The sequence below is a fragment of the Delphinapterus leucas genome, chromosome 7, assembly GCF_059928025.1.
Source record: "Delphinapterus leucas isolate spDelLeu-1000000601 "Yukka" chromosome 7, BTC_Dleu_Yukka2, whole genome shotgun sequence".
In the NCBI taxonomy this organism is placed as follows: Eukaryota; Metazoa; Chordata; class Mammalia; order Artiodactyla; family Monodontidae; genus Delphinapterus; species Delphinapterus leucas.
Window position 1 is genome coordinate 96,078,479 of NC_143135.1, and position 25,568 is coordinate 96,104,046.

The window sequence follows — 25,568 nt, forward strand, 5'->3', positions numbered from 1 at the left end:
TAAACTGGGAATGAAATTGGGGTCTGCGTGGACCAGAGAGGGGTGGGGGATAGCCTAGGAGAGGGAATCGACTCTGCCTACCAAATCCCCGCCCCACCCCCTCCACTGTTCCAGTCAAGTCCACAATGCTGTCTGAGCACCGCTCTGCCCCGGGCCAGGCCCACACGCTGGCTGTGTGCCTGCCTGTGCCCGGAGGCTCTGTGCTTACACCTCAGGGGCCGTGCCCACGTCTCAGGTCGGATCCCCGGGAGTGGTGCTCTAGCATCTGAAAGGATATGCTCCCCTTGACATGCCCCCTCCCCCAAGCTGTTCTGTTGTTGGGCATCTTGTGCTCTGTGCCAACCTGGGCTCTCTGGTCAGCTCCGGCTGGGCCACCCTCCAACCTAGATCCTTAACTTATCCCTCATTTCTCCAGGGAGCCGCCATGCTCTGCTTGTTGTCAGGGAGAGTGTAAGCTGGTGGTTGCTGGCAAAGTGAATGACCACCTCACCGGACACATTCTCTCGTGGCCTGGCTCAGCCTCTTCCGCATCTGTCCAGCCCAGCCCATCTCATCTTCCTCATCTACTGAATTTGGAGTCAGAAGACTTGAAATCTAATTTGGCTACACTGGCATGAAATGGTCAGCAAGGTACTAAACCTACACCTCACTTTTCTCATCTGTAAAATGGGAGAGCTACTGATACCCTTCACATGGGGTCACTGAGAGGATCAGCTGAAACTATGAACTGAAAAGACTGTCACAAACATCTTTATTATTATTGGTGAAAGGACTGAGCCTTCAGCTGGAGAAACCAAAAGGACTTTCTGCCAGTGAGAAGGGCATGACCCCAGGACAGATTCTCTACACCTCGGACTGTACCATCTTGCCTGAAGAGCCGGTACCGTGGACTGCTGGGAAAGGGTCCTGTGGCCCACTCTTCTCCCAAGTGTGGAAGTTTGCAGGGGCTGAGTCCCAGGCCCTCCATGCCAGCCTCAGGCTGCTGCCCCAGCCAGCACTCCAGATGGGCCATGGTGCCCAGCTGGGCCCCAGCCAGGGAGTGAGGCAGGTGCAGGGGAGAGCGCTCGGTGACAGACTGCAGAACAAAGGTGCACAGCACCTGCTGCTCGTGCCATACATGACCACCAGGGCTGGGCTCAGGTAGGTGTCTGCAGCCAACCAGGCCACCTGAGTCCCCCAGGGCTGCTGCAGCCTTTGCCATCATTTCCAGGTGGGGAAGAGAGGTCAGCAGTGGGCAGGCAGCTGAGTGGTTCTTTCTCAAGGGACTGTGAAGTTGGCACTGCCCAGCTGGCAGACACAGTGGGGGCCAGGACCACTCAGAGGAAAGGTGTAGGGAATAAGAGCAGCTACCACTACTGAACATTTATCACATGCCTGGCAATGCACTAAGCACTTTTCATACATTACTGTCGATCTAATCTTCACAAACCTCCTTTGAAAGCTGTATTAGCAGAAACCCATTTTACGGATGGGAAAACTGAGGCCTACAAAGCAACTTAACCAAGTCCACTCAACTGGCAATTGGTGGAGATGGGATTCAAATCCAGTCCAGCTGGCCTTGCTTTGCTCTCTCACTCTGCTGGGTGGCCAAGATGGGGTGATCTCCGGGTTGTGGGAAGAGGAACTGAGCTATCTGCTGCTCCCTCTTGACTGGGGCCTGGGACCACTGCTACTCTACCCCAGAAGACTGTGAAAGGCACAGATCTCATGAGTTCCTGAGAATACATAAGCATTGCCCCTCCGCTACCCCAGAATAAACCTTGGGATTATCCATTGCCCTGAAGAGCCTACAGTCTGCTGTCAGGAAGACCTTCTTTGTGTCCTTCTTGGGTCTCTCCTGTTGCACTGAGTTCATCTCTCCCTGTCAGTGTTCAGATATTAGGTTTGATGTGTTTTCTCCTATCTTTTCCCTCTCCCCATTTCCCAGCTCCAAACAGCACAAGAGAATCCAGAGCTTAAAGGGTTAACCGGACTAAGGGGTGTTATCTCCAGCTCAGGGCTTTCCCTGTGCAAGGTGATCCCTGCTCAGATCTTAAGTTACCTCCTGCCCCAGCCAGCACATCTGCTGCTGGCTCCGCAGACCTGGTCTCTATGAAGAGGGGCGGGCATCATGGGGCAGAAACATTTACCAGCTGGACTCGGGCACAGGGTCCTGGGATCCCAGGACTGGCCTCTTCCCCACTCCTTGCCCCTCATCCCCGCTTGCCTTTTCAACAAGGGGGCTCCTGCTTTCTGCTGAATGAACTGAGATGCTTCCAGGTACATGTATGTTGCCAACCTGGGCACACATATGGTTCAGCAGGGCTTTTCACAGCCCACGACTCAAGAGCTCCTTTTTAAATGCCCAGAGTACATCCCCTTTCTCCAGCTGATCCTTTTCCCCAAATATTCATGCAGGAAGCAAAGATGCCAAAATAGTAGCTGAAACTCTATTTCTTGTGGCCCCTCCCAGCCGTTCAGAAATCCTGAGAAGCAGCGGAAAGTCTCTCCAGGTGAGCATCTCCCGGTGAGGATGCAGTGGCCCAGTCTAAGGCCAAGGGCAGAGCAGAAAACTAAGGCAGTGTCCAGGCTTCCCAAGCCCAAAGGATATGACAGCTCATCTTGGAAGGAGCTGGCTAAGGGCAAATCTCAGGTCTCTTCCAAAGTCACCCTCACTGACCCTCTGACATAAACACAGGTGTTACCAAGGCTCACGGCCACTCACAAAATCCTAGTTGGAAAGCCGTAAGAAATCAATTGCATGTGAATATATATTTGATGTATATTTACGGCCCCTGCACCATGGTGACCCATAGATCCCAGTGCACACACCTCCTTGTCCTAGTCCCCATGGGTCTGCATGTGCACAGTAAATTGTAGATGACCAACACATGCACACAGTCTTGCACATGTGTGTGTGCACCCACTCTATACTGAAGGTGAGGCCATAGGCAGATTGTCAAAAATGTTACAGCCTAAGCCCCGTAGCTGGCTAATGTCCATTTTAGCCTGGCTCACTGGCTAACATTCAAAGTTAAAAAAAAAAAATCAGCATAACAGGTGAATATACAGACACCCTCACTGTCTCCCCCAGCAGGTAGGAGCCATTCAGTTTACCAGGTTAACCAGGAAAGATACAATCAGGAAAATTGAAGGTATATTCACGCCTCCCTTGGGTATTTTCTGTTTGTGCTGAACAATGAACATTAGCCAGCTGCTAAACAATGGCAGTATCACAGGCACAGCAACTGGGGCTGACCCCCTGGCCCCCACCCTCCACAGCCCGGCCCACTTGCTCAGTCGTCAGCACTAGGGTTCTGGCCGGAGACCATCCTGGCAGTGTACAACTGGGTCCCGGGTCAGGCCAACGAGGTGGATTTACTGTGCAAAGCTGAGCAGCCGAGAATGGAATGGATATCAGAGTCTAGGCCAGTATCAGGCGACAAGGGGCGGCCTGTCCCGTAAACACAGAGAGTCAGGCTCAGAGACACTTTCTAGACCACTCAGCCCAGGGTGCTGGGCCCAGGCTCTGCCATATCTCCTCCTCCCTTCCAGCCTTGACTATTCGGCCTTGAATCTGAGTCTGAGACATTCCACAGCGCTGCCTCCGAAATGGGCACTGGGATTCCTGCTTACCGGCACTGCAAACCCCAGACCAGCAGGATTGGTTTTGCCATAACGTCCTGCCCAGCGAGCCAGAGCACACCACTGTCTGTGAGCGATGGGGAGAGAGGAGAATATCCCAACAGTCCTGACACCCCAGGTTTCGAAGGAAACCACCATGACAGCGAGCTCTGCATAGGCTGCAGAGAAGGGGGTGCTGTGGCCCCGACAGGTCTTCCGAGGGTGTGCGTGACACCTGGGGCGTGTGTGCTCTTTCCAGACAAAAGGTTTGGGGAAGCCAATTAGGGAGGGTGTGGTGTAGGTGGGACACCAGCTCAGCGCACCTGCTTCTAAGACAGGTTCTCTGCTTCCTCTCCCGGGCTCCTCCTGTCCCTCTGGGATGCAGCCCCCGTGCCCCACTGGCCCTGTCCTCTGAGTGAACAGATTCATCTCAGAGGCTTGTGGGGCTTCACCACCCTGCCCGGTAGTCTGTGTTGTTGAAAATATACTTCTGTGCTTACACATCAAGAGCCGGATTTGGAGTGTTTTGAAGTCCGTGGGCCACCACACACAGCCCGGGGGGGGGCTCCCCCCCGACCAGGCTCCTCTCCTCCACCCTCCACACCCCCTGCCATAGCCTAGGAGAACCCAGAAAGGAGCATCAGGCTGCCAAGTCCCCAGAGAGAAGCAGCAGCGGGCAATCAGGAGGGTGCCTGAGGGTGATGGTAAACGGGGTGTGGGAGGGCAACTTCTGGGCCCACCAGCCTCTGTCCAAGTGTCGTGTGGGCACTACCACATCCACCTTCCTCCCCTCACAGAGGCACCAGGGCCACAGGCACCGGGTAAAGGAGGCTCTCGGGTCGGGGAACTCTGGCTGCCCCGCTGACTGACGCTACCCAGTCATGACAATTACGATCAATCAAGGAGGCTTATTAGCTGCCTGTCTGAGCTGTGTGGTTCCTTCTCTGCGTCCCACCCCCTCAATCTGGATTTTTGGTGGGAGGAGTGTCTACACTTGAGCCAGGTGACAGTGTCACCTCCCTGCCCCCACTTCCTGAGTGGGAGGAAGCAGGGCAGGCCTCCAGCCCCCCAAAGAAGGAATGAACTACCAAGCACAGCACCACAAAGCTGGGTAAGAGAGTAACAAAAGGAGGGGAGAGTGGGGGGGGCAGTGAACGTCCCCTCCCCAAGCCTTCCCGCTCTTTGTCTGACCCAGGATTAGGTTAACCCCTAGTATGCTGGTCCACACAGGCCTCAGGAAAGCTGTCCTTTTGCTGGGTACTGGGTGTGGGTAATATGGGATTGAAGGGTTCCCGGAAGCCCAAACCCCGGTGTCGGACAAGTGCTAGAGCCTGAGCTTCTAGCATCTCCTGCTGGCTTCCCAGGAGGTCCAGGGAAAGATAAAGACTTCTTATTCTCACCGCCACCCTGCTGCGTGGAGGGACCCAACCATGCCGCTTTGAAATGGGCAGTGACACCTGTGTGCCCAGGAACTTACCCTTACCCCGCACACCTAGCAGGGCAGCGCCCCCCAGGCTGCAGGGCCAGGGGCACCGTGGTGCGGACTTTCACAAACCATTTTCTCCGCCATCGGCCACTCCGAGGCATTTTCGGAGCCCTGGCAGTGAGCTGGTGGCGGACGGGGTACAAAAGTGAACGCGGCCAGGTTCCTCCCTCCCAGAAGTGCAGGCCAGCCCCGCAAAACACACAACGTGGCTGGCCCTCAGATAACAGACAGCCCTCCGAGTCTGCAACACCGCACGTACCTCCTCCGCGGAGCTGCAGGCACAGCCGAGACCCAACATTCTCGCCCCACGCGGAGCCGGTTTCTCTGTACTTCGACCCCTTATTTTGCCACCTAAGGCCGGGGCCACGTGCTCCAGCCAAGCCCCCACTCTGCCCAGCCTCCTTCCCAAGCCCCCCATCTAGCTAGCGCGGGAGGTAGTCTCAGGTTTCCTTCACGAAGCCTGGAGGAACTCCCCCAAACCCCTCCCCCACTCCACCCGCCAGCCCCGACTGGCGCGCGGTGTCCCCAGCCACCGTGGGAGCCAGGCAGCTTCCCCAGGGACACAAAGGGTTAAATCCAGGCGAGGGGACTCGGTCGGATTTGCCTCCTAAACGCATTTTCCAGTTCATTCCCCAGCACAAAACGCCCGGGCCAGTCCCAGCCTCCGCCCCCACCCCATCCGTCAGAGGGGCCACCGTGGGCCACCCCCGGGGTCGGGCGTCGCGTTAACCCCTCGGCCGCCAGCATCTCAAGGAAGGACACGCGGGGCACCCTCGGGAAAGTGGGTCATGCAGCTACCTGGCTGGCACGAAGCCCGCGGTGCCTCCTGCGGGGAGAGCCCCCCCAAACTGCGATTGCAGTTCCGAGGCGAAGCCCAGCCCTGCGCAAGGCGGGGAGGTTGCGATCTCGCGCCGCCGGGGCCTCAGCCTCCGGGTAAAGGAGCCGCAGGTGAGCCCTGCCGCAGGAGCGGGCTCTCCGCGTCGGTGGTGGGGCGACGCGGTGCGGCAGCGCCCGAAACCATCTGGCAAAGGGCCTGGTAGAAGAAACGAAGCCCCCCTGCTATCCGCCAAGCCCTGCAGCCCACCAGATCCGAGACTGACGCCCTCCCCCTGGGGCTGTTGTCTCGTACCCCGAGACGGTGATTACGGTGATTATTTTGCATTTATGTAACATGAAGTGTTTGCAAACTGCTTCCGGAGCTGAGAGCTGGTTACTGAATAAATAGAACGCTATTACATATTATTATTTTTGTGTGAAAAACTGCGCGGAGAAAGTGCTTTCTTGCTACACAGAGACGTGCATCCTACTGCTTCCCTGCAGGGCAGGCTGTTCGGCTGCTCAACCTCTCTTTCTCCGCCGTGCCACCCGTTACCCCCTTACCTAAGCCGTGACCCAACTTTTCTGGCTCCTTTCACTCCCTACAACCCAGACGTGCCTGCCATCCAGCTCCCAGCCCCGGGGGAGGCACTGGATTGGGGGGGGTGTGTGTGGAAGGGAAAGGCAGAGGCGAAACGTGCTTACCTGGGAGGAAGAAGGCGGTCAAGCCGAGAGCGAGTCCCCACCAGAGTCCAGCGGCGCCCGCAAGCCCCATCCGAGCCATCGGGGGCCGGGGGTCCGGCGAGAGGGGCCGCGAGGAGAGCGCTCCTCGCGCTCCAGAAAGCAGCCCGGAAGACGAAGGCGATCCCTGCAGGCCGGCGGGCGCTCTGAAGATCCAGGTCAACCTCAGCCGTCGGCCGGGGCGGGGTGGGCTGGGTGGGATCGGCGCGGACGCAATCCGGGCCCCGGGCGGCCGCCGGCTCAGAGGCTCGGCAGATGCCCGCCGCAAGTTGCACGAGTCATGCCCCCTTCTCCTCCTCCGCTCTCCTCCCCGCGCCGGTCCCCGCCCTCTTCTTCCACGCAGAGCCGGGCTGGGGAGAGGGACCCACCCCCGGCGCGCCCGGCTGCCCGGCGCGGGCTCCCGGCCCCCGGCGCGCTCACACCCTCCCGCTCGGCTCCAACTTGAAGGCGTCCATGGGCGGCCGTCCTCCGAGGGCGGCGGGACGAGCGAGGGCGGCGGGCGGGCGGCGCGGTGGGCTCGGGGCCCAGGCGGAGGGCGCGCGGCTCGGCGGCCCAGCCGATCGGGCGGTGCGGCTCCAGGCGAGGAGAGCGATCCGGGGCGCCGCGTCCCCGCAGCGCCGCAGCTGCTCGCTCTGCCGGGTCCCGGCGATCCGCAACAATGTGGAGCTGCCCGGGCACCGAGTCGAGCCGCGCTCGCTCCTCTCCCTCTCTTTCTCTCACTCGCCGAGCTCCAGCCTCTCAGCCGCTCTCCCCGTGATGTCAGCCCGAAGGGGAGGGGTTAGCGTTAACCCCCTCCTGGCTCCCACGCGCGGCCCGCGCTCGGCCCCGGCCTCCGCCCCGCCGCGCACACCTTCCGGCCCCAGGCAGAGGCGGATCCCTAGCAAGGGCCGTGGGGTCGCGCTCAGGCCCACTGCTCGGGAGATGCCCCTTCGGTCGCCTTTCCGCCGGGGAGAGGGCCGAAGGGCTAGCCGCCCTCCTCCGTCGCTGACAAAGGGAGGCAGTGACCCCTAGCGGCCGGCGTCAGGGGAGAAGCCGCTCGGTGGGGGTGGAGTTAGGACGGGGTGGAGGCGGGGCTGTGGAGGAGCGGGCGTGCAGTACGGAGAAACCAGGATCCAGCAGTGTCCGAGGCGAAAGGTCTTCTCCAGGCCCTCTCCTCCAACCCTGGCCCCACTTTACAGATGAGGAAACAAAGGCCCAAAGAAGGGCAAGGCGGCTCGCCCAGGGGCATGAGCAGAAAGTGGCAGGGTTCGGATTAGAACCCAGTAGCTCCTGCTTCTCCGCATCACCTGAACGCTAAATGGAGAGGCAGCTATGCGGGGGGATCCTCCGGAAGCTGCCAGGGAAGTCAGTGGTGGGCATTCGTGGGTGAGATGGGGCCGCTGAGGTTTCTGGTCTTTTCTAATACACGCTCCCTTCAGGAGTTCCTTTTCCAAAAACTGAAGCCCCCTCCCCTCCCTAAATAGAGCAAGAAATCATGCTCTGCCCCTTTTGTGGAACCTCTGTTTTGAGCGATTTGCAGGATACCCGCGAAAGGGACCCATCCAGTGTCCGCGGCAAGGCAGGGACTCTCCGCCCCATCCCATTCACCACCCACCACATCCGGGTGTGGTTGGCTTCCTGCCAAGGCGGCTGGGCCCTCTGGGCCCTTGGCAGCCCGGCGCCTGCTCTCTGTTCCTTCCCTCCGGACCCCATCCTCTCCCTCAAGAGGAGACAGACAGAAAGAGTTTCCCACTAAGGAGAAGCAAGTTCTTCCCGAACGCCTGACCAGACAATGCTCCCTTTGCCCATTGCTGCCCTTTGCCCAGCAGGCAGGAGCAGAGGGGGAGTGGCCCATTCCTGATAAAATGTAAATTCTAGTTCCTGGGAGTAGGCCGAGCAGAAAGAGGATGGGCAAGGAGGACACCGCTTTCCCACTATTTGGGATCTGGTCCTGGAGTGTCTGTTGGTTTCCTGCTGAAGCCTGTAGACTAAAGCGCTCACGTGAACATTCACACTCATACATCCATCTTTTACATTTAACAAATGTAATTGGGCTTTCTTTGTACCAAACACCATACCAGGCTTGGGGATACAGAGACATCGTCATTGCCCTAAGCGCACTCGGTCTAGTTAGGGGGCAGAGGGGGAAGACAAACAGAAACAGATGTTATAAACAATCATTTAATGTGTGTGGTGTGTCCCAGAGATGTGCACACATGATTTGACGGGTCTCAGAGAAAGTGCCCAGTTCAGCCTGGGGTGGGGTGAGGATCAGGGAAGGCTTCTGTGGGGAAGGCACACAGGGGCTGAGTGAGTTATCTATCAGACAGAGGCAAGTGCTGGAGGAGAGAGGCATTAATCTGTACCTGAGCCTAAGACTCGGGGAAAGGAGAGACCTGCAGTGAATACCAGGTAGCCACCACGAGGGTTTTACCTGGAGAATGCCTTATCAGTTTGGTTTGTGGTAGTCCAGTCTGGCCCTGTAAGGACCAGTGCTGGATTGAGTTCACTGCAGTGGCCTCAGACTCTGCTTCTGAATACTTGATCCATTCACCATTGGGCTGTCACCTCCTCCAGGATAGGACCACTTGTAGGAGATGGACTGGATAGGTTGAAGGGGCAGTTCCAGATGCACCAATGCCTGCTAGTTCCCCGCTTATGTTCTCCCATCTCTCCATCCTTGGGTAAGGCTTCTTTGATCTCCTGCCATTAAATGGGCTTCCAGAGAGACTGTGCCTGGGGGTTGGCATGGCTGCCTGGGGATGGGTTGGGTGGAGAAGATGGAGGCGGATTAAACCGGTCCCTGAAACACGCAAAGCACCAACATGGGTGCCAGCTTGTATGTGTTGTGTGTGTGTGTGTGCACGCGCGGGTGTGCGTGTGCGGTGGGTTGCAGTAGACAGAAAAGGGAGCCAGGAAGGGACAAAGAGAAATAAGATAGAGCTTGTTTACTCAGATAGATGATTCACTGAACAGATATCTTTTTGAGCATCTACTATGCTATGTACTGAGGTCACCAAAGACAGCAAGAGCCACGACCCCACTCAAATAACTATATTATAGGATGGAAGTTGTTCGCTGCCAAAGAGAGCCAAAAAGATGCTGGCGTCCAAAGGAGACACTGAGTGCTTCTCATTGTGGAGAGCAGGGAAGGCTTCTGGAAGAGGTGGCCTTGAAGGGTTGATCAGATTTGGACCAAGGGAGATGGAGGGGACACTTTCCGTGGAGGGAACAACTTGTACAAGGACACGAAAGTTGGAGAGGTTGGGGCCTGTTTGGGAGCAGCAGGTGGTCCAGCTTGTTTTGCATTTTGAAGATCATAAGAGAAAGGGACAAGAAAGTGAAAGTAGACTGTGAAAGGTCTGGAATGTTTCCCTCAGTGACGGGAAGAAACATAGGACCAAGCCTCAGGAGACTAAGTTCTGGTCCCTACTCTTAAGCCAGAAGGAAGCCTAGGAGTCATTCTTGCTTCTTCCCTCTTCTTTGACCATCATATTCCAATTCAAAAGCAAATGTTGAGTATGCCTCCAATAGATGTCTTAAGTCTAGTGACATGGCTCCACTTCTACTGTTATCACCCTAGTCCGTGCACTCATGATTTCTGCCTGATCCTTGCAATATCCTTGCAGTAGAGCCAGTGCACACTGAGGGGAAGGAGTACAATGTAATGCTCAAGCACACAGGACTCTGGAGCTAGACTGCCTAGATTTGAATCCTTAAACTCCAGTTCTGTCACTTAGCAGCTGTGTGTCCTTGGGCCACTGACTTAACCTCTCTGTCCTCAGCTTCCTCATGTGTAAAATGAGGGGGAATAAAATACTCACTCATGGACTTGCAAGGATTAAATGAGTTAAACACATTAAGTATTTGAAACAATGCCTGGTGTACAGGAAGAACGGTTTAAGTGTTAGTCATCGTTATTACTGTAATCTCTCTCCCTGCATCCAGTTTCACTCCTCTCTGCCACAGTGCCAGAGGGATACATGTATTTTTAAAACTTCTTATTTTGAAATAGTTTTGGGCTTACAGAAGAGATGTAAAAATGGTACAGAGTTTTCAAGTGTCTTTCATCCAGCTTCCCCTAATATTAATGTTTTACATAACCATGGTACCTTCGTTAAACCTAAGAAATAAGTATTGGTATAATACTATTAACTCAACTACAGAATTTATTCCGATGTCTTTTTCTTCTGCTAATGTCTACTTTATGTTCCAGGATCCAGTACACAATACCCCATTGATTTAGCAGTGGATTGTCTTCCAATACAAATGATTAGGTCCCAATGCCTGAGAGGCCTTCCTTGGCCAGCCAGCCTCTGAGGCCAGTGTCAAGTTCTCAGTAAGGCCACTGAGGCTGCCTGCTTCTGCAGCCCTTTCTCAGCCTGCTCCAGGGCTTTGAGTAGGAGCCGCTGGGCTTTCCTGAGGTTCCAGCCACCAAACTTGCTTCCTTGGGCTTCACCGAAGCTGGAGCTGCCTCAATGCTCTTCTACTTCTTTTGACCAGCTACTTATCTATCCTTCAGGGCTCAGTTTACATGTGTCACTTCCCCAGGGTGGCCCACTTTGCCCTTCAGACCAGGCGAGTCCCTTCCTATATGTTCCCACAGTTTCCTTGGCATACTTGTGACCACTTTCAGTAGTTGTTTATAATACTTGGTTCACTCCCTGCTGGGCTGTCAGTCCCTCCAGGGCAGGACCACTTCTGTCTTGTCCTCTGCTTTATTGCTGGTACCTAGAATGTGTCTGGCACTCAGTAGGCACATTTACTGAAAATGTGTTGATTGACTAACACATCTTGTGCAACTTTCTACCAGTCACTTCTCCTCTCTGGGCCTGTTTTCTCACCCGCAGACTGATGAATTTAATTTTTTCAGTGGTTTTCTAACTGTGGTTTGAAAGCCCTAGAATTTCCTGGGATCCCTATTCCCTGCTTCAATAGGAAGCATGTTTAAAGAGCATACTTTTTTCATGCTCTTCAAACACTGGGCTTCTAAGAAAGAGTCTTCATAATGGACTCTGCGGCTTAAAAAGTTTGCACCCCCTGACATATTATTACATCGTATATTATGCATTACATATAGTTGCATCATTTTGTAACTCCATGTTGTTTGTTTGTTTTTTTAGGGAGATGGGGCATGGTTATTTAGCCTTGACCATTTCTTGAAAGACATTGCGATGTTTCTCTCTTTTTTTTTTTTTTATAAATTTATTGTTTTTATTTATTTATTTTTGGCTGTGTTGGGTCTTCGTTGCTGCGCGTGGGCTTTCTCTAGTTGCGGCGAGCAGGGGCTACTCTTCGTTGCAGTGCACGGGCTTCACATTGCAGTGGCTTCTCTTGTTGTGGAGCACGGGCTCTAGGCACGTGGGCTTCAGTAGTTGCAGCACGTGGGCTCAGTAGTTGTGGCTCACGGGCTCTAGAGCACAGGCTCAGTACTTATGGCGCACAGGCTTAGTTGCTCCGTGGCATGTGGGATCTTCCCGGACCAGGGATCGAACCCTTCTCCGCTGCATTGGCAGGCGGATTCTCAACCACTGCGCCACCAGGGAAGCCCAACTCCATGATTTTTGTTTTATTTCCCGCAGGCAATGGTGAGCCATTGAAGGTTTCTGAACAGAGAAGTGCTCGTTGGGAGCTGTCGGAGCTGGGCTCCCAGGAGATGAATCTGGCAATGACGTGGGCAGGACAGACAGATGACGACTGGTCAGTGAGGGAGGAGGGGGGTGAGGAGAGAGGGTTGTCATGGAAGCCAAGTGAGGAGAGAATTTAACGGGGGAGGAAGTTTCCAATAGTGTCTGATGCTGCAGAGAGCAGGTGGGAATCAGAGGAGGCCTTTGGATGCAGTGACAAAAACGCCAGTGACCTTTGAGAGGGTGGTGTTGGGGGCAGAACCCAGATCAAAGTGGGAGCAGAAGAATGTGGAAGGTGAAAAAGCAGAGGCAGCTGGTGTCCACCCTGCTCTTGAGGAATTTGGTGGTGAACAGAATGAGTAAAATGGACCAGAATCTTGAAGGGGATTAGCACAACAGAGACCAAGGGGCTTATTTGCCCCTTTGTGATGGGAACTCAAAAGCCCCTGAGCATCCTGAGGCAGAAGGAAGAGAGCTAGTGGACGGTGAGGACTGGCAAAACAAGTGTAAGAAGGGAAAGAGGGTACACTTCACGGGGCAGGCCCTGGAGGAAGCGTGGCTGGTGGGACTAGGGTGGAGGAGGGGTTAGCCTTGGAAAAGAGAGGACTCATTTTTCTCTGAGCCTGGAGGGAAGGTGAAGAGAGCAGTGAAGATGGAAGTTTTGGGGCTGGAAAGCAGGGAAGTTAATAATAAGGTCATTGCAGTCAAGTAGGAGTTGGAGTTAACTGCAGAGAGAGACTGGAAGGTGGCCTCAGACCTCATAAAGGAGAAGGCCAAAGGAGGTGGAAGTGAGGTGTGATTAACAAGCTCCCAAAACCCTGACTGGAAAAGGAACAAGCCTAGCCTGTGTGCTTTCACAGAGAAGAATCAAGACCAATTGATTCAATCAGGACCATCGTCGGTTCAGGGAACCGACAATGGAATGAACTCCTTGTCCCTTTTCAGACTGAGGCCCCAGGTCCACTTATCAGGGATGCCCTGGATGGGATTCTTGCTCTGACGTGGAGTATACCAGATGAATTCCACGTTCCCTCCTGGCTCTGAGACTCGATGAGTACAGGAATGACAGTCTGCTCAAAGGACAGGCCCTTGGGCTCACCTTTCTTACCTCCTCCACAGCTGAGGGCAGTGACTAGACAGAGACCAGCCCTGAGGAAGATGTCCTACCCAGGAAACTGTCCCCACCGTCCCCCCTCGGCTTCCACAGGCTCTTCCAGAAAGGCAGCTGTTGGGCTTGGGGAAGGCCCAAAATCAATACAATAAAGACTTCCCCTCCTGGCCATCTCCCAGGCCCCTCTGTGTCATTCACTAATTGACTAATAAAGCTCACTTTGATGTGAGGGGAGTCCTGTTAAGAAGTCCCCAAGATTCCCCAATCCCCTGAAATCTGTTGATAGGATGAGTTGAACTTGAACCTACATTAGAGTGATATGCTGAACGGGAGTCACCCTCTCCTGTGTCCCCAGTCCCCAATCTGGGGTCAGTGGAGGCTGAGGGCAAGGCAAGAGAAGAGGAGGAATCTCATGGAGGAAGTGTGGCCAAAGCCCTAGCCAGCTCCAGAGAGGACTGGCTGGCATTGGTGCCCCCTTCATTAACCTGACAGGCCAGCCTCACCCCAGGCAGTGCTCCCGGGGGGTAGTTGGGAAACCACAGCATCTAATTACTGTTATCATCACCCTGGTAGCTGTGGTGATTATGATGATGCCTCCGTGTCCCGTACCCCACAGTGCTTAGAAACGTTTAATTATTGTTATTCTTACAGAGATCCCGGCAGAGCCTCCCTATTGCCACGCTGCCATTGCTCTTGAAGATGACAGGTCAGTGGAACGCAGCTGCCCCCCAGGTCCGATGATCTACTGGGTCAAAGTGGTACCTCAGTGGCTAATAGGAAGCTAGCCTCTCCCTTGTGGGCCATGGTTTCCTAGGGATCTCTGTGGCTCTGAGGGCTGGAGCTCTGAGCGATGATTGAAAGGCCACAGTCCCCTCTTGAACCACCCAATTCTCCAGAAAGAAGGGATTCCAGAAGGTAAATCAGTCTACACTCTGCCTCTGGTTGGAAGACCCTCAACATGTCCCTGTGAATCACCACATCCAAAACCCTAGGGAATTCTGGATGTGATGGGGGGATCATTTCTCATTTGGGGTGGGAATACTTAAAATTCAACAGTGGTGCTAAGAAGAGGGTTTCAGTGAGGATACCCATGGACCAGGGAGCTTAGACCAAGAGATGGGAAGAGGATGGGTCAAATTCCAGCCTGGAGCATACCCAGTGCAGAAAGAGGTGAAAGGGAAAAAGACTTAGAGAAAGAAAGAAGACACTCAACCTCCCACCCACACTCTCTCCCCTTCCATGTTGCCTTTAGATTCAGGATGGAGGGTGGCGTTGTGGTCAGGATAATTATCAGGATCGTGGAGAGGAAACGGATTTTTTTTGAGAGCCATATGGAAGCTGAGAAATGGAATTTATTGTAAGGGAGGAACAGAGTTCCTGGGTCAGCCCAGCCCTGCAGAGAAAGTGCATGGTGGATGCTCGCCCTGGGAGTGGACGTGAGGCTGCGTGTCCTTCTCTAGGGCGCTGATCTTTTCAGGACCTGATGAAAGCTGTGTCCCTCTGCCCTGCAAACAGCACACATGCCCAAGGATGGTGTTTACATGGCAACCCGCAGGAGCCCAGCTGGGGCCCTGAGTTAGCAATCCCTGCTGAGAAACGGGTCTTTCAGGAAGGAGGCAGCCCTGAGCCCAAACTCCCTGTGATCTAAGCTAATGGGTGTTAGTGACATGGAGGATCCAGAATGAGGCAAACCTAAGCGAGAGTTCTGTAATATGAAGTGAAAATGAGAACAAGCGTGATACACTTCATTGCGGTTCTGTAAAAACTCCGCGCTTAGAAAGAGAAAAATGCAAAGGCAACATGGAGAAATGAAAATGTTTTGTGAGTGAAGTTTTTTTTTTATTTTAAACATTTGCTTTAATATCATTATGAAGTTATTTTAATTGTAGACTTAGTTTTCTTCTATATTATGTAAAGTGATTTCCCTCCAGAAATGAGCGTCTCTCTGAATTCTATTTGATTGAGGTTAGTATTAATGACCTGTACTCCTGGACACATGCTTCTGGAGAGAGTTGCTCCAGGGCAGTGCCAAGTGGTCTGGAGAGGCCATCCAAAGGGTGGGTCACTGAATTTTGAGGACCCTCAGGAAGCAGTTGGGCAGGGAGCGGATACGTGATTTGGAGTCAGGAGTCCTAGGTTTGCATCCCGGACAAGAAGGGTGGTCAACTGTCCCATTTTACCTGGGGCTGAGGGGGTTCCCGGGACGTGGAACTTTCAGTGCCAAAACTAGGAAAGCTCTGGCCACACCAGTGAGCTGGCCCCTATGAACGAGACACCTTAACCTCTCTGTGCCTCAATTTCCTCAGTTGTAAAGGGATGCTGATGATTTCCAAGACCTTTGTAAAAGCAGCTTGTAAACTCTACCATGATTGGTGGGGTAGGATGGGGGGACGGAGTGGGGAAAGGAGTGGTTCTCCCCAGCCTTGAGATCTGAGACCCCAAGAGCCTGTTCAAATGCACACTGTGATACAGATACATGGAGAGCTTGAGACAGCCACTCTCTCTCAACAGGCTTTTAAAAATAAATCATTCAACAAATATTTATGCACCACCTATGACCTGGTACCATGCTAGGCATTGGAATAAAGCCATGTACTACTGAGACATGCTCCCTTTGTGGCTGGAGCCAAAGTCTAATGAGGAAGAAAGGTTCTATTAGGAAGTGGGATGATAAGGAAATCTAGGGGCCTATGGGCGTGTCAGGTGAGTGGGGACCCCTCCCTAATCTAGGGTCAGGAAGCTTTCCTGCAGAGGTGAGCTGATCCCCGAGGGGTGAGAACTGGCTAGCCAGGGGTGTCGCATGGAGAAATCAGGCAGAAGGAAAGGCAGTGAGAAGGCCCAGGGGGCTGGGTGCATCAAAGGACTGAGAGTTCAGTCTGGTGGGTGTGGTGCAAGAGGAGTGGGAAGCCGGGGGCCTGGGAGGTGCATGCCCAGGTTGTGTGGGCCTTGTACACTGGAGTTTGGACTCAATCCTGAGGGCAGTGAGGAGCCGTGGTGGTGTGGCAGAGAGAGCAAGGATGTTTCACGCCTGGCCACTGGGCAGCCCCAGCCCCTATTTGGCTAAGATGGTGTTCCTGGGCCAGGCACTGGATTTGGCCTGTTACAGCCTCGTCCTCTGGACCTGAAGGTGCCAGCTGTCTTTTCTGCTCCCAAGGCCCTCGAGCCTGGCCCATCCGCTGAGCACTCCTGCAGCTTCAAGGGTGGCGTAGTCAATCCCCTGGCAGGGACCCTGCTGCCTGGCACAGACTGGGGCTCCAGAGAGTAGAGTGGCACCTCCCCTCTCAGGCAGGCTGCTGTCATCACAATGGGTGTGTGGGCCTGATGGCTGCTTGGCAATGAGCTCAGGGCATGCCAGGGGCTCCCACAGCCAGGCAGTTGATAAATAATGAGCAATTACACCATCAACCCAGGTACAGGGAGGTGGGTGTGTGCCCACATGCATGTACGTGCATACACATGCTTGCATGCACACACTCAGATTCACTGCAACTCAGGTGAGCACATGGAGAGAGTCCCTGCTACGTGCATGAGATGAATAGGCACACATCACGTTACATTCGCCCGACACTGACACACAGATGGTACAAATGCTCCACAGCTAGCCTCCCATAGGTGCCTGCATACCTACACTGGCCCGACCTCCATATCAAATGTTTAGCAAAATGCCTGGCATATAGGATTATTATATTCCTATATTTTAGTATGATATTATACTAAGACACTTGAATGTGTGCCCATGAACCAATATACTCATAGCCACATACATTGCCTGTAAGTGCCTTTAAAGGCAGGTGCCGACACAGGAACTCCGTCCTTGCACAAATCTAGTACATATACCCCCGTGCCCACAAAAAAGCTCACTCTCAGAGACACACAGATCGCCATAATCGGCTTTCCCAGTGGCACCAACACACAATCACAACAGCAATAATAATAATAGCAAAACCAGGCTGGGTGATTGCTTTATACTTTTCAAAGGCTTTTGAGGCCTGTAATCTCATTTGATCCTCACAGCAGCCCGGTGAGGTAGGTGGGTGGAGCAGGCATTATTACCCCAGGTTTACAGTTGAAGAAGCAAGAGCCAGAGAGGTTAAATACACCATCTGGGAGGCGGCCTGGAACCCAGATCTGACTTTTCCGTCGTGAGCTGCTCCTGGCCTCCGATGCCTGTTTGACAACTTCTAGCTGTTGCTATGCAAAGCAGCAACCAGGGTGGGGGCCTGGTGCTAGATTCTGGATTCCTGGTCAAAACATTTCCTGGAGTCAACTGGGCTGAGAAGTGGGAATTGGAGGCTGATAAAGGGAAACCACCATCATTAGAAATCCCATAAAGTCTCATTTACAACTCCTGTCAGATGAAAGGAGCAACTGACTGTGCTGGAGGGAAAAGCAAATACGGATTTCCTTTAGGATGGCCCAGCCTCAGACAGCTGATCCCAGAGAGTCCGGAGGTCCTGAGCTGGGGGGCGGTCCTGTCCCATCAGGGCTCTCCCCATCTCTGTGCCCTTCTTCTCCCCTCTGTCTGGGCTGGCCTCTGGGTCCTTCAGCTCTGGTAGTAGAAGAAGGGGAGAGAAAAGGACAAAGAAGGCGCCTGCCCCTTCCCCAGACCCTTCTCTCCTCTCGCACGGCATCTGAAGTCTCCCTAGTTTGCTCGGTCCTGAGCTTTCAGGATCCATTCTGTCCCCAGCCTGGTTGGGGCAGAAATGGAGAACAAGCTGCCAGCCCGACTTGACTTGGCCTGTCAAGTCCGTAGAAGCCAGGCCCTGAGGCCTCAGATCCAACAACTTTAAAAGTGATGAGACAGGGCTTCCCTGGTGGCGCAGCGGTTGAGAGTCCGCCTGCCGATGCAGGGGACACGGGTTCGTGACCCCGTCCGGGAAGATCCCACGTGCCGTGGAGCGGCTGGGCCCGTGAGCCATGGCCGCTGAGCCTGCGTGTCCGGAGCCTGTGCTCCGCAACGGGAGAGGCCACAGCAGTGAGAGGCCCGCGTACCGCAAAAAAAAAAAAAAGTGATGAGACAGCTTTCTTCAAAGGCCTGTGCTCCACCGGGGAGGTGGCCTCCTAGTGAAGGAACAGGCAGAGTGGTCATCCCTTCTTCTGCTTCCGATGGTGCTGTCGCCTCACTTTGGTTTCATCTGCAAAGTGGGCATGGATAGGCCTACAGTGCTGCCATGAGGACGAGGTGAGATGTGTGAGCCCCCAGCACTGTGACCCTCACACTGTTGGGCTACTGAGGAAGGAGGGCCTCCCCTGCTGGGGCTGGAAGGGTGGTGTGCCGGCTCTGGCTGGGAGGGAGGGAGGGACAGGAGGGGACATCTGTTTGACACTCTTGTCAGCGTCTGTTACCTAGTGTGTATTTTCCCAGGAGCTGATTATATTACAGCATGTGTTGATAAACATTTGGAGTCGGAAGGAGTGAAAACTGAGCGGAATGTTAAGTGAGTGGTGGTTTGGTCAGGATGCTGAGAAAGGGCTGGCTGTGCCAACAGGACGTGGTGACAAGGGCCCTGACCTGGTGGCTTCCTAGCCTGCCAGGCTCCTTTTGCTTTCTCTCTCTCCCCTCCCCTACGCTCCCTGTGTTGGCCCCCAGCAGTGTATCCAGAGATGGTCCCACAGGCAGCGTGTTACAGCAGAAGAGGGGTGGGATTAGGACTCAGGCAGTTATGGGTTCCAGTCTAGGGCCAGTTCCTCAACCTCCCTGAGCGTCAGTCTCCTCTTCTGTAAGGTGGGCTTAACATCCACTCCACAGAGTGAAGTGAGGGTTAAATGAGAAGACATCAACCATGCTGGTACATGGAACTAAGCACTCAGTAAACATGGGATCTTTTCCCAGTTTACCCAGAGGAAAAATGTCACCCTAGTCTTGATTATGCTTTGGATGTTAGGCAACCGTTTCTTATGTCTACCCCTATCAGAGCTCTGTGGTGTCTTATCCCGTGGCTGTTTCTGAACTCAGAGCACTGGCTGTACTTCCTACTTGGCCTTTGGCATAGATTACCTCGGATTAACTTTTCCTGGATCTCTTGTCTCTCAGAGGTTGTGGGCTTCTGGAGGACTGGGGTATTTAGACCTTCAAGAGAAGGACATGCAACGTCGACAGATGAATGGATAAAGAAGATGTGGGAGATTATCTATCTATCTATCTATCTATCTATCTATCTCACACACACACAATGGAGTATTACTCAGTCATAAAAAATAATGAAATGATGCTATTTGCTGCAACATGGATGGACCTAGAGATGATCATACTAAGTGACATAAGTCAGAAGGAGAAAGACAAATATCACATGATATCACTTATATGTGGAATCTGAAAAAATGATACAAAGGAACTTATTTACAAAACAGAAACAGATTCACAGACATAGAAAACAAACTATGGTTACCAAAAGGGAAAGGGGGGGAGGGATAAATTAGGAGCTTGGGGTTAACAGATACACACTGCTATGTATAAAATAGATAAACAACAAGGGCCTACTGTATAGCACAGGGAACTATATTCAATACCTTGTAATAACCTATAAAGGAAAAGAATCTGAAAAAGAATATATATATGTATAACTGAATCACTTGGTTGCATACCTGAAGCTAACACTTCTAACAGCATTGTAAATCAACTATATACTTCAATAAAAAGAGAGAGAATGGCGCCATAGATGCAAGGACAAAAGTAAAACCGGGGCTTCCCTGGTGGCGCAGTGGTTGAGAGTCCGCCTGCCGATGCAGGGGGACACGGGTTCGTGCCCGGTTTGGGAAGATCCCACATGCCCCGGAGCGGTTGGGCCCGTGAGCCATGGCCGCTGAGCCTGAGCGTCCGGAGCCTGTGCTCCGGAAGGGGAGAGGCCACAGCAGTGAGAGGCCCGCGTACCGCAAAAAAAAAAATGTAAAACGGATTCTCCAGCTTCCCTGGTCCTTGGCCACTTTTAATGCAACTGAAGGCTGAGACCTTAGAAATTCCATGGACATGAATAAATGAAGGAGGGAATACTGCTCCTATCTCCCTCCCCCACCTCGGTGCACCTGCCACCCCCCGCCCACCTCCAAGCGGGCGTCCAGGGGCCTCTCAGGCTGCTGGGACGCCGGGGGTGGGAGGAGCATGACTGCCGATCGCCACCTAGCGGGCATGGGCCGGGGGAGGGAGCTTCTTCCCGGGACTGGGGGACGGGCGACCGCCGCACGGAGTCGGAGAGGCTCCAGCCACTGCCCCTGGCAGCCCCGTGCTACCAGGGGTGTGGAGACCTTTTTGGGGAGCCCTGGCTCCGACGGCAATAAGTTGGGATCGTGCGCGCCCGGGTGCTTACGAGGTGGCCTCCCCCCAACCCCCAGTTCTTGTAGTGGTCCCCGTACCTTCTCAGCCACAAAGAGGTCATTGATTGGGAAGAGGAACCGGGCTGTGGCAGGGAAGCTGGAGGGGGCCCTGCCTCCTGCAGAGTGGGGCTGGGTGTACTGGTCCTCGGGAAAGCTCTGCCTCCTGGGCGGGCTCCTTGTCCCCCTCCTGCTCCGTCTGCCTCCTCCTCCTCCCCTTCCCCCACCTAATTTTTGCATCCACATTTGGACTAATCCGCAGCAAAATGTGCATCCCAGGGCGGTCCACCCCCCATTCTCCCCAGTGTGCGGTCTCCTCTCCTAGCAAAGGTGTTCGTGGCACTTAGGGGCCCTTTTTAATACCAGGCGAAGCCGATATTGTTCGGAAGGAAGAACCGCTGTCCCAGCTGCTGCAGACAAATGATATGCAGTAATGCATCCCGGGCTGATAGGAAGGTCTGAATGTGCTGCTGCTCTGGTTCATCAGCACGTTGCCCTCTCCAAAGAACGCCTCATGGATGGCACACAGCACCCAGGACAAGTGTTGGGGGACTGTGTGAGGTGGGGTGCCAGTCAGGACAAGGCAGGGGTAGGAATAGGTTTGGTTGGAGGGGGGCTGCTTCTGACCCTCCTACAAATTCTTGCTTCATTCCTTTTGCAGTGGGGAAGTCCTTACCTCTCACAGCATCCGAATTCTGGGCACTACGGCCCTTTAGAGGCCAGAGCTGCCAGGACTACCCCAGGTACACTCTCAGTCCACCTCCATCAGAGACAGAGCCAACACCCAGTTACCTCATCCCATTCCTGGTCACCTGCCCCACCCTGTCTTGGAGCTGGCCTGCAATGGGGGCGCGGAGGCTGGCAGCTGGTGCCTGTAAAAAGACAGCCGGGAGTGGTAGGAAACAGGCTCCTTGAAATCCCACTCGGTGCCTCCCTGCTTGCCACCTGGTCGCCTGTGTGTACACAGGAATAGGCTGGGTGCTGGGGGAGGGGCTGGCTGGGGATGTTGGCTTGCCTGGCCTAAAATACTTCTCCCTGGTCCCGAAAGCCAGTGTGGAGACCGCACCCTTGTATGTGTGTCCCCGTTTGTGGGCAAGGTTATGCCCATGTGGGTGCCAGGAGATGTGTGTTTATTCACATACTCATAGTGTATTGGGCTCGGAAGGGACTTTGGAAGAGATCCCCCACCCCCACCCTGCTTCTGCCACATCCATGCCAAGTGCTCACCTGGATTCCACTTGCTTGCTCCTGGTGACAGGAAGCTCACTACTTTTAAAGGCAGTCCCTCTCTGCTCCAACAATTGGAATACTGAGTTGGAAATTGTTCCAGGCAGCCTGGACAATTCCCCCAACACCATAGGAAAATAGGGCCAGGACAAGGTGTCAAGAAACAGCACCCCAATATAGTTACAGACAAGGTTTACTGCATGCCTGCTATCAGCCAAGCACCGCATTAAGTGTTGCCCATATGTTCACTCTCATAATCTTCAGAAACTTCTATGAGGTCATGTTTGTTGTTATCCCATTTTACTGAAGAGGAAACTGAGGCACAGAGAAGCCAAGGCCCTTGCCTGAAATTTCACAGCCAAGTAGTGGCAAAGCCAGGATTCCAAACCAGGAGGTCTGGCTCTGCCTGAGCTTAATCACCACATTATATCGCAGGCACCACCGAGAGAGTGAGAGACAGAGAGAGAGAGATACACGTGTGTGTATCTTCACCACCATTTCCGTGAAGCACAGCTCAGTGATGTTATAGGCAACTAGGATCCCAGGATAAGAAATTAATATAATACATTAGGAATTGCCCTTCTTCTTCTTTCTCTTTCTCTCCTTCTCGCAACCCCCTTCCTCCCCCCTTCTCCTCCTTCTTCATCACCATTGCCCTCACCTTCATCTAAATTAAAAGTCATCTTCTGAGCACTTGTGCGTGTTCAGGGGTTCTCCGGAAGCAAGAAATTCATCTGGGAGTTTCCAGGCCAAGACAGATGTACTGGCCTAGACAGACATTGGGGACATCCTCACGGTGAAGTAGCCTAGGATAGATGAGGTTGTAGATGGGGAATAACTGGGGAAGAGCTATATTCACGTTCCACATCAGCCAAGGGTTAAGTGGTACACGGTTCAGAGAGTTTTATGTTCAGTTTTATGTGTAGTTTGGGATGAGGTTATCACTTCTCCTCTAATTAGTGCAAGAAGGCTTCCCCAGGAGCTGCTTTTGGGAGCTCTCCTGCTGTCTCGGCTTTGCCATCTGTCCCCAAGAGTGAGAACTGGATAGAGCAGCGGGAGGGAAAAGTGCTAGATTGGGAGTCGGGGTGCCTGGATCTTTGGCCTTGGGTCTGCCTCCAGCTTGGTGTGTGACCTTCAGTAAATTACATTTCCTTCCTGGATCTCCACTTCCTCACTTGTAAAATGAGAGGTTAAGACTTATTGGTCTACTAGGCTCCTTCAGTGGGTGTACTCCCTGAAGTCTAACAGTTGTGTGCAGGTGGGCAGGTTGTGCACCGTGCAAGGATACTCAGGCAAGGGGTGGCCAGGGGCTGAAATCCAGCCTATGCCCTCCTCACCAGCCCATGTACCATGATGGGGCCTGCATTCATCTGGAGAAAAAGGCATCTTTTTCTAATTTGCACAGAGGAATCACATGGATCAGCAGTGACCCTGCCAGCTCCCCACGCAGATCGGCTCCCTGTGGCGCGAGTCGGAGTTGGGGTGTTGGTTAGGGGAGTTCTTTTAATCAGAAAGTGACATTGTAGATTGGGGGATAGAGGAAGGAACAAGGAGAGATTCCATGGTCCGTGAACGTCCAGGGAGTGCTGGGTGAGCAGGGAGCAGTGGGGAAACGCCAGCTCAGAGCTAAACTTTGGATAGAAAGGGAGGTGACGGTGGGTGACCCACATGGGATGGGCCCTTGGGCTGAGGTCAGGGTATCCCTGGGAGCAGTGGTTCTCCCTGTGGCCCCCCACCCACCGCCCAGCCTAGCTCTCTCCTGTCTCCTGTCACCCCAAAGCAGTCAGTCCCTTTGGGGTGGCTCTTTTGGCCGAGCTCCCCTTTAGAGGGAGATGGGAAGGGTTTGGGTTTTGTCCACGGCCCTCTGAGAGGGTTGTCGACTTTTAGAGGGTGTTCCTTACCCAACAAATGGCTTTGGAGGCCCTCTCTGGGCCAGGCCCTGTGGTGAATGGACAGGCAGGGACCCTGCCCTCAGGGAACTTACAGTCTAACAGTGCTTTTGTCCATGGGTCTAAAAGGAAATGACCCCTGTCCCTTGAGATGGCGAGGTCCGTGGACATTGTCGGACGACAGTCTGGTCCCTACCCTGGGCTCAGTTCAGTCTTAGGCAAAGGGTCTTACCCTACATCTGGGGACTCTGAGAGGCTACTCCCTTGGGCCTCAGTGGCTCTTGAGAAGTAGGAGATCAAGTGGGGACAGGTTTCTGAGGCCCCCAGCACCCGGGGGGAATGTAGGGGTCACTTTGGAGGTGGGGATGGGGATGAAGGGCTTCCAGAAGGGAGGAGGGGAGGTGTGCAGGCTGGGGGACTCTGCTGGGGGAGCAAAGCCTCACTTTCACTTGGCGGGGGCTGACTGAGACGGCGGGGACGTGGGAGTGGGCCCTGAGGGGGGCTTGTTCTGTGAGGTGACCCGTGGCTGACCACAGCCTGGCTTCTGGAGACCACTTCTTGTCCCTCCCCCTTCCTGAGTCAATCTGAAATCCCGCATCACGTGCTATTCGATGCTCCTTCACCAGAGAAAGTACCCCCTTCTGTGTAACTCAAAGTTGCTCGCACTGCAGGTCCTGTTCGTACTCACACAGCCCAGCAGTTACAAGTTTGGGGTGCCAAGGCTGTCTTCTCAGCAGTCCCAGGTGGGTGGGTGTGGAATGGTGCGCATTTAGGCCCCAGAGCTGTCGTCTCTGCAGTGGCGACTCCAGGCAGGCCTTATGCCCGGACCAGGCAGGCCCACGCCACTCTCCCGGGTGCCCCTACTCCTGTTCTCCACAAGAACGGGGCCGCAGGGAGGCTGGTCATGTGTCTCTCACTCACACGGTGGCTGTACCAAGTGCCATTTTGTTTTCAGGATGTCCTCTGCCCCCTGGCTGACTTGCACGCAGTCTGTGATCCCCAGTGAAGTGGGACGTGGGCTCGGAGCAGCTTATGCTGGAGGGGCAGCTGCCCTGGAATGGGAGCAACAGTGGGTCCTCTACCCTGTATTATAACCACAGCAACAGTGACGATGACGATGATGATAACGATGAAGATAATCGAGAGTTGACATTTATTGAGCTCTTACTATGTGCCAGACCCCATTCTAAGCGCTTACACACTAATATGTAAGCAACACAAAATTATCTTACAGTTCTGCAGGTTAGAAGTCTGACACAGGTCTCACTGGGCTAAAAATCAAGGTGTAGGAAGGGCTGCATTCCTTCCTGCTGATTCTAGTGATTCCATTTCCTTTCTTTTTACAGCTTCCAGAGCCTGCAGCCCTTGGCTTGTGGCCCCCTCCTCTGTCTCCAAAGCCAGCAATGTTGCATCTCTCTCATGCTTCTTCTGTCATCACATCTCTCTCTCTCCCCAAAAAGCTTCTCTGCTTTTAAGTTCTCATGTGATTAGGTTGGGCCCACCTAGATAATCCAGACCAATCTATCTCCAGAGCCATACTTTAAACACATCTGCAAAATTCCTTTACCATGTAAGGAAGCATAGTCACAGGGCCCAGGGATTAGCCATGGACATCTTTGGGGTCCACTATTCTGCTCCCACAATATAATTGAACTTTTTCATGTGATGGACCAATGAGGTAGGTAGTGTTACTACCCCCATTTCAAAGATAAGGAGACTGAGACACAGAGAAGCTAGGTAACTTGCCTGAGGTTCCCTTGCGAGTGGTAATATATTAGGGA

At 53.8% G+C, this 25,568-nt stretch overlaps 1 protein-coding gene and 1 pseudogene across 2 annotated transcripts in view; one reads left to right on the plus strand and one right to left on the minus strand.

Moving 5' to 3' along the window:
• Positions 1-6,701, minus strand: part of NECTIN1 (nectin cell adhesion molecule 1) — a 67,260-nt gene extending 60,559 nt beyond the window's left edge. The window contains exon 1 of one of the 2 annotated variants that reach the window (XM_089915696.1): positions 6,611-6,701. Coding sequence is in view for 1 of the 2 variants with exons in the window: in XM_030764536.2 (XP_030620396.1) it covers positions 6,611-6,689 (79 nt within the window). In the remaining variant the exon portion in view is untranslated. The remainder of the gene's footprint in view (positions 1-6,610) is intronic. The other variant, XM_030764536.2, reaches the window with a different exon arrangement.
• Positions 4,222-20,473, plus strand: LOC149748822 (uncharacterized; annotated as a pseudogene).
• The last annotated feature ends 5,095 nt before the right edge of the window (positions 20,474-25,568 follow it).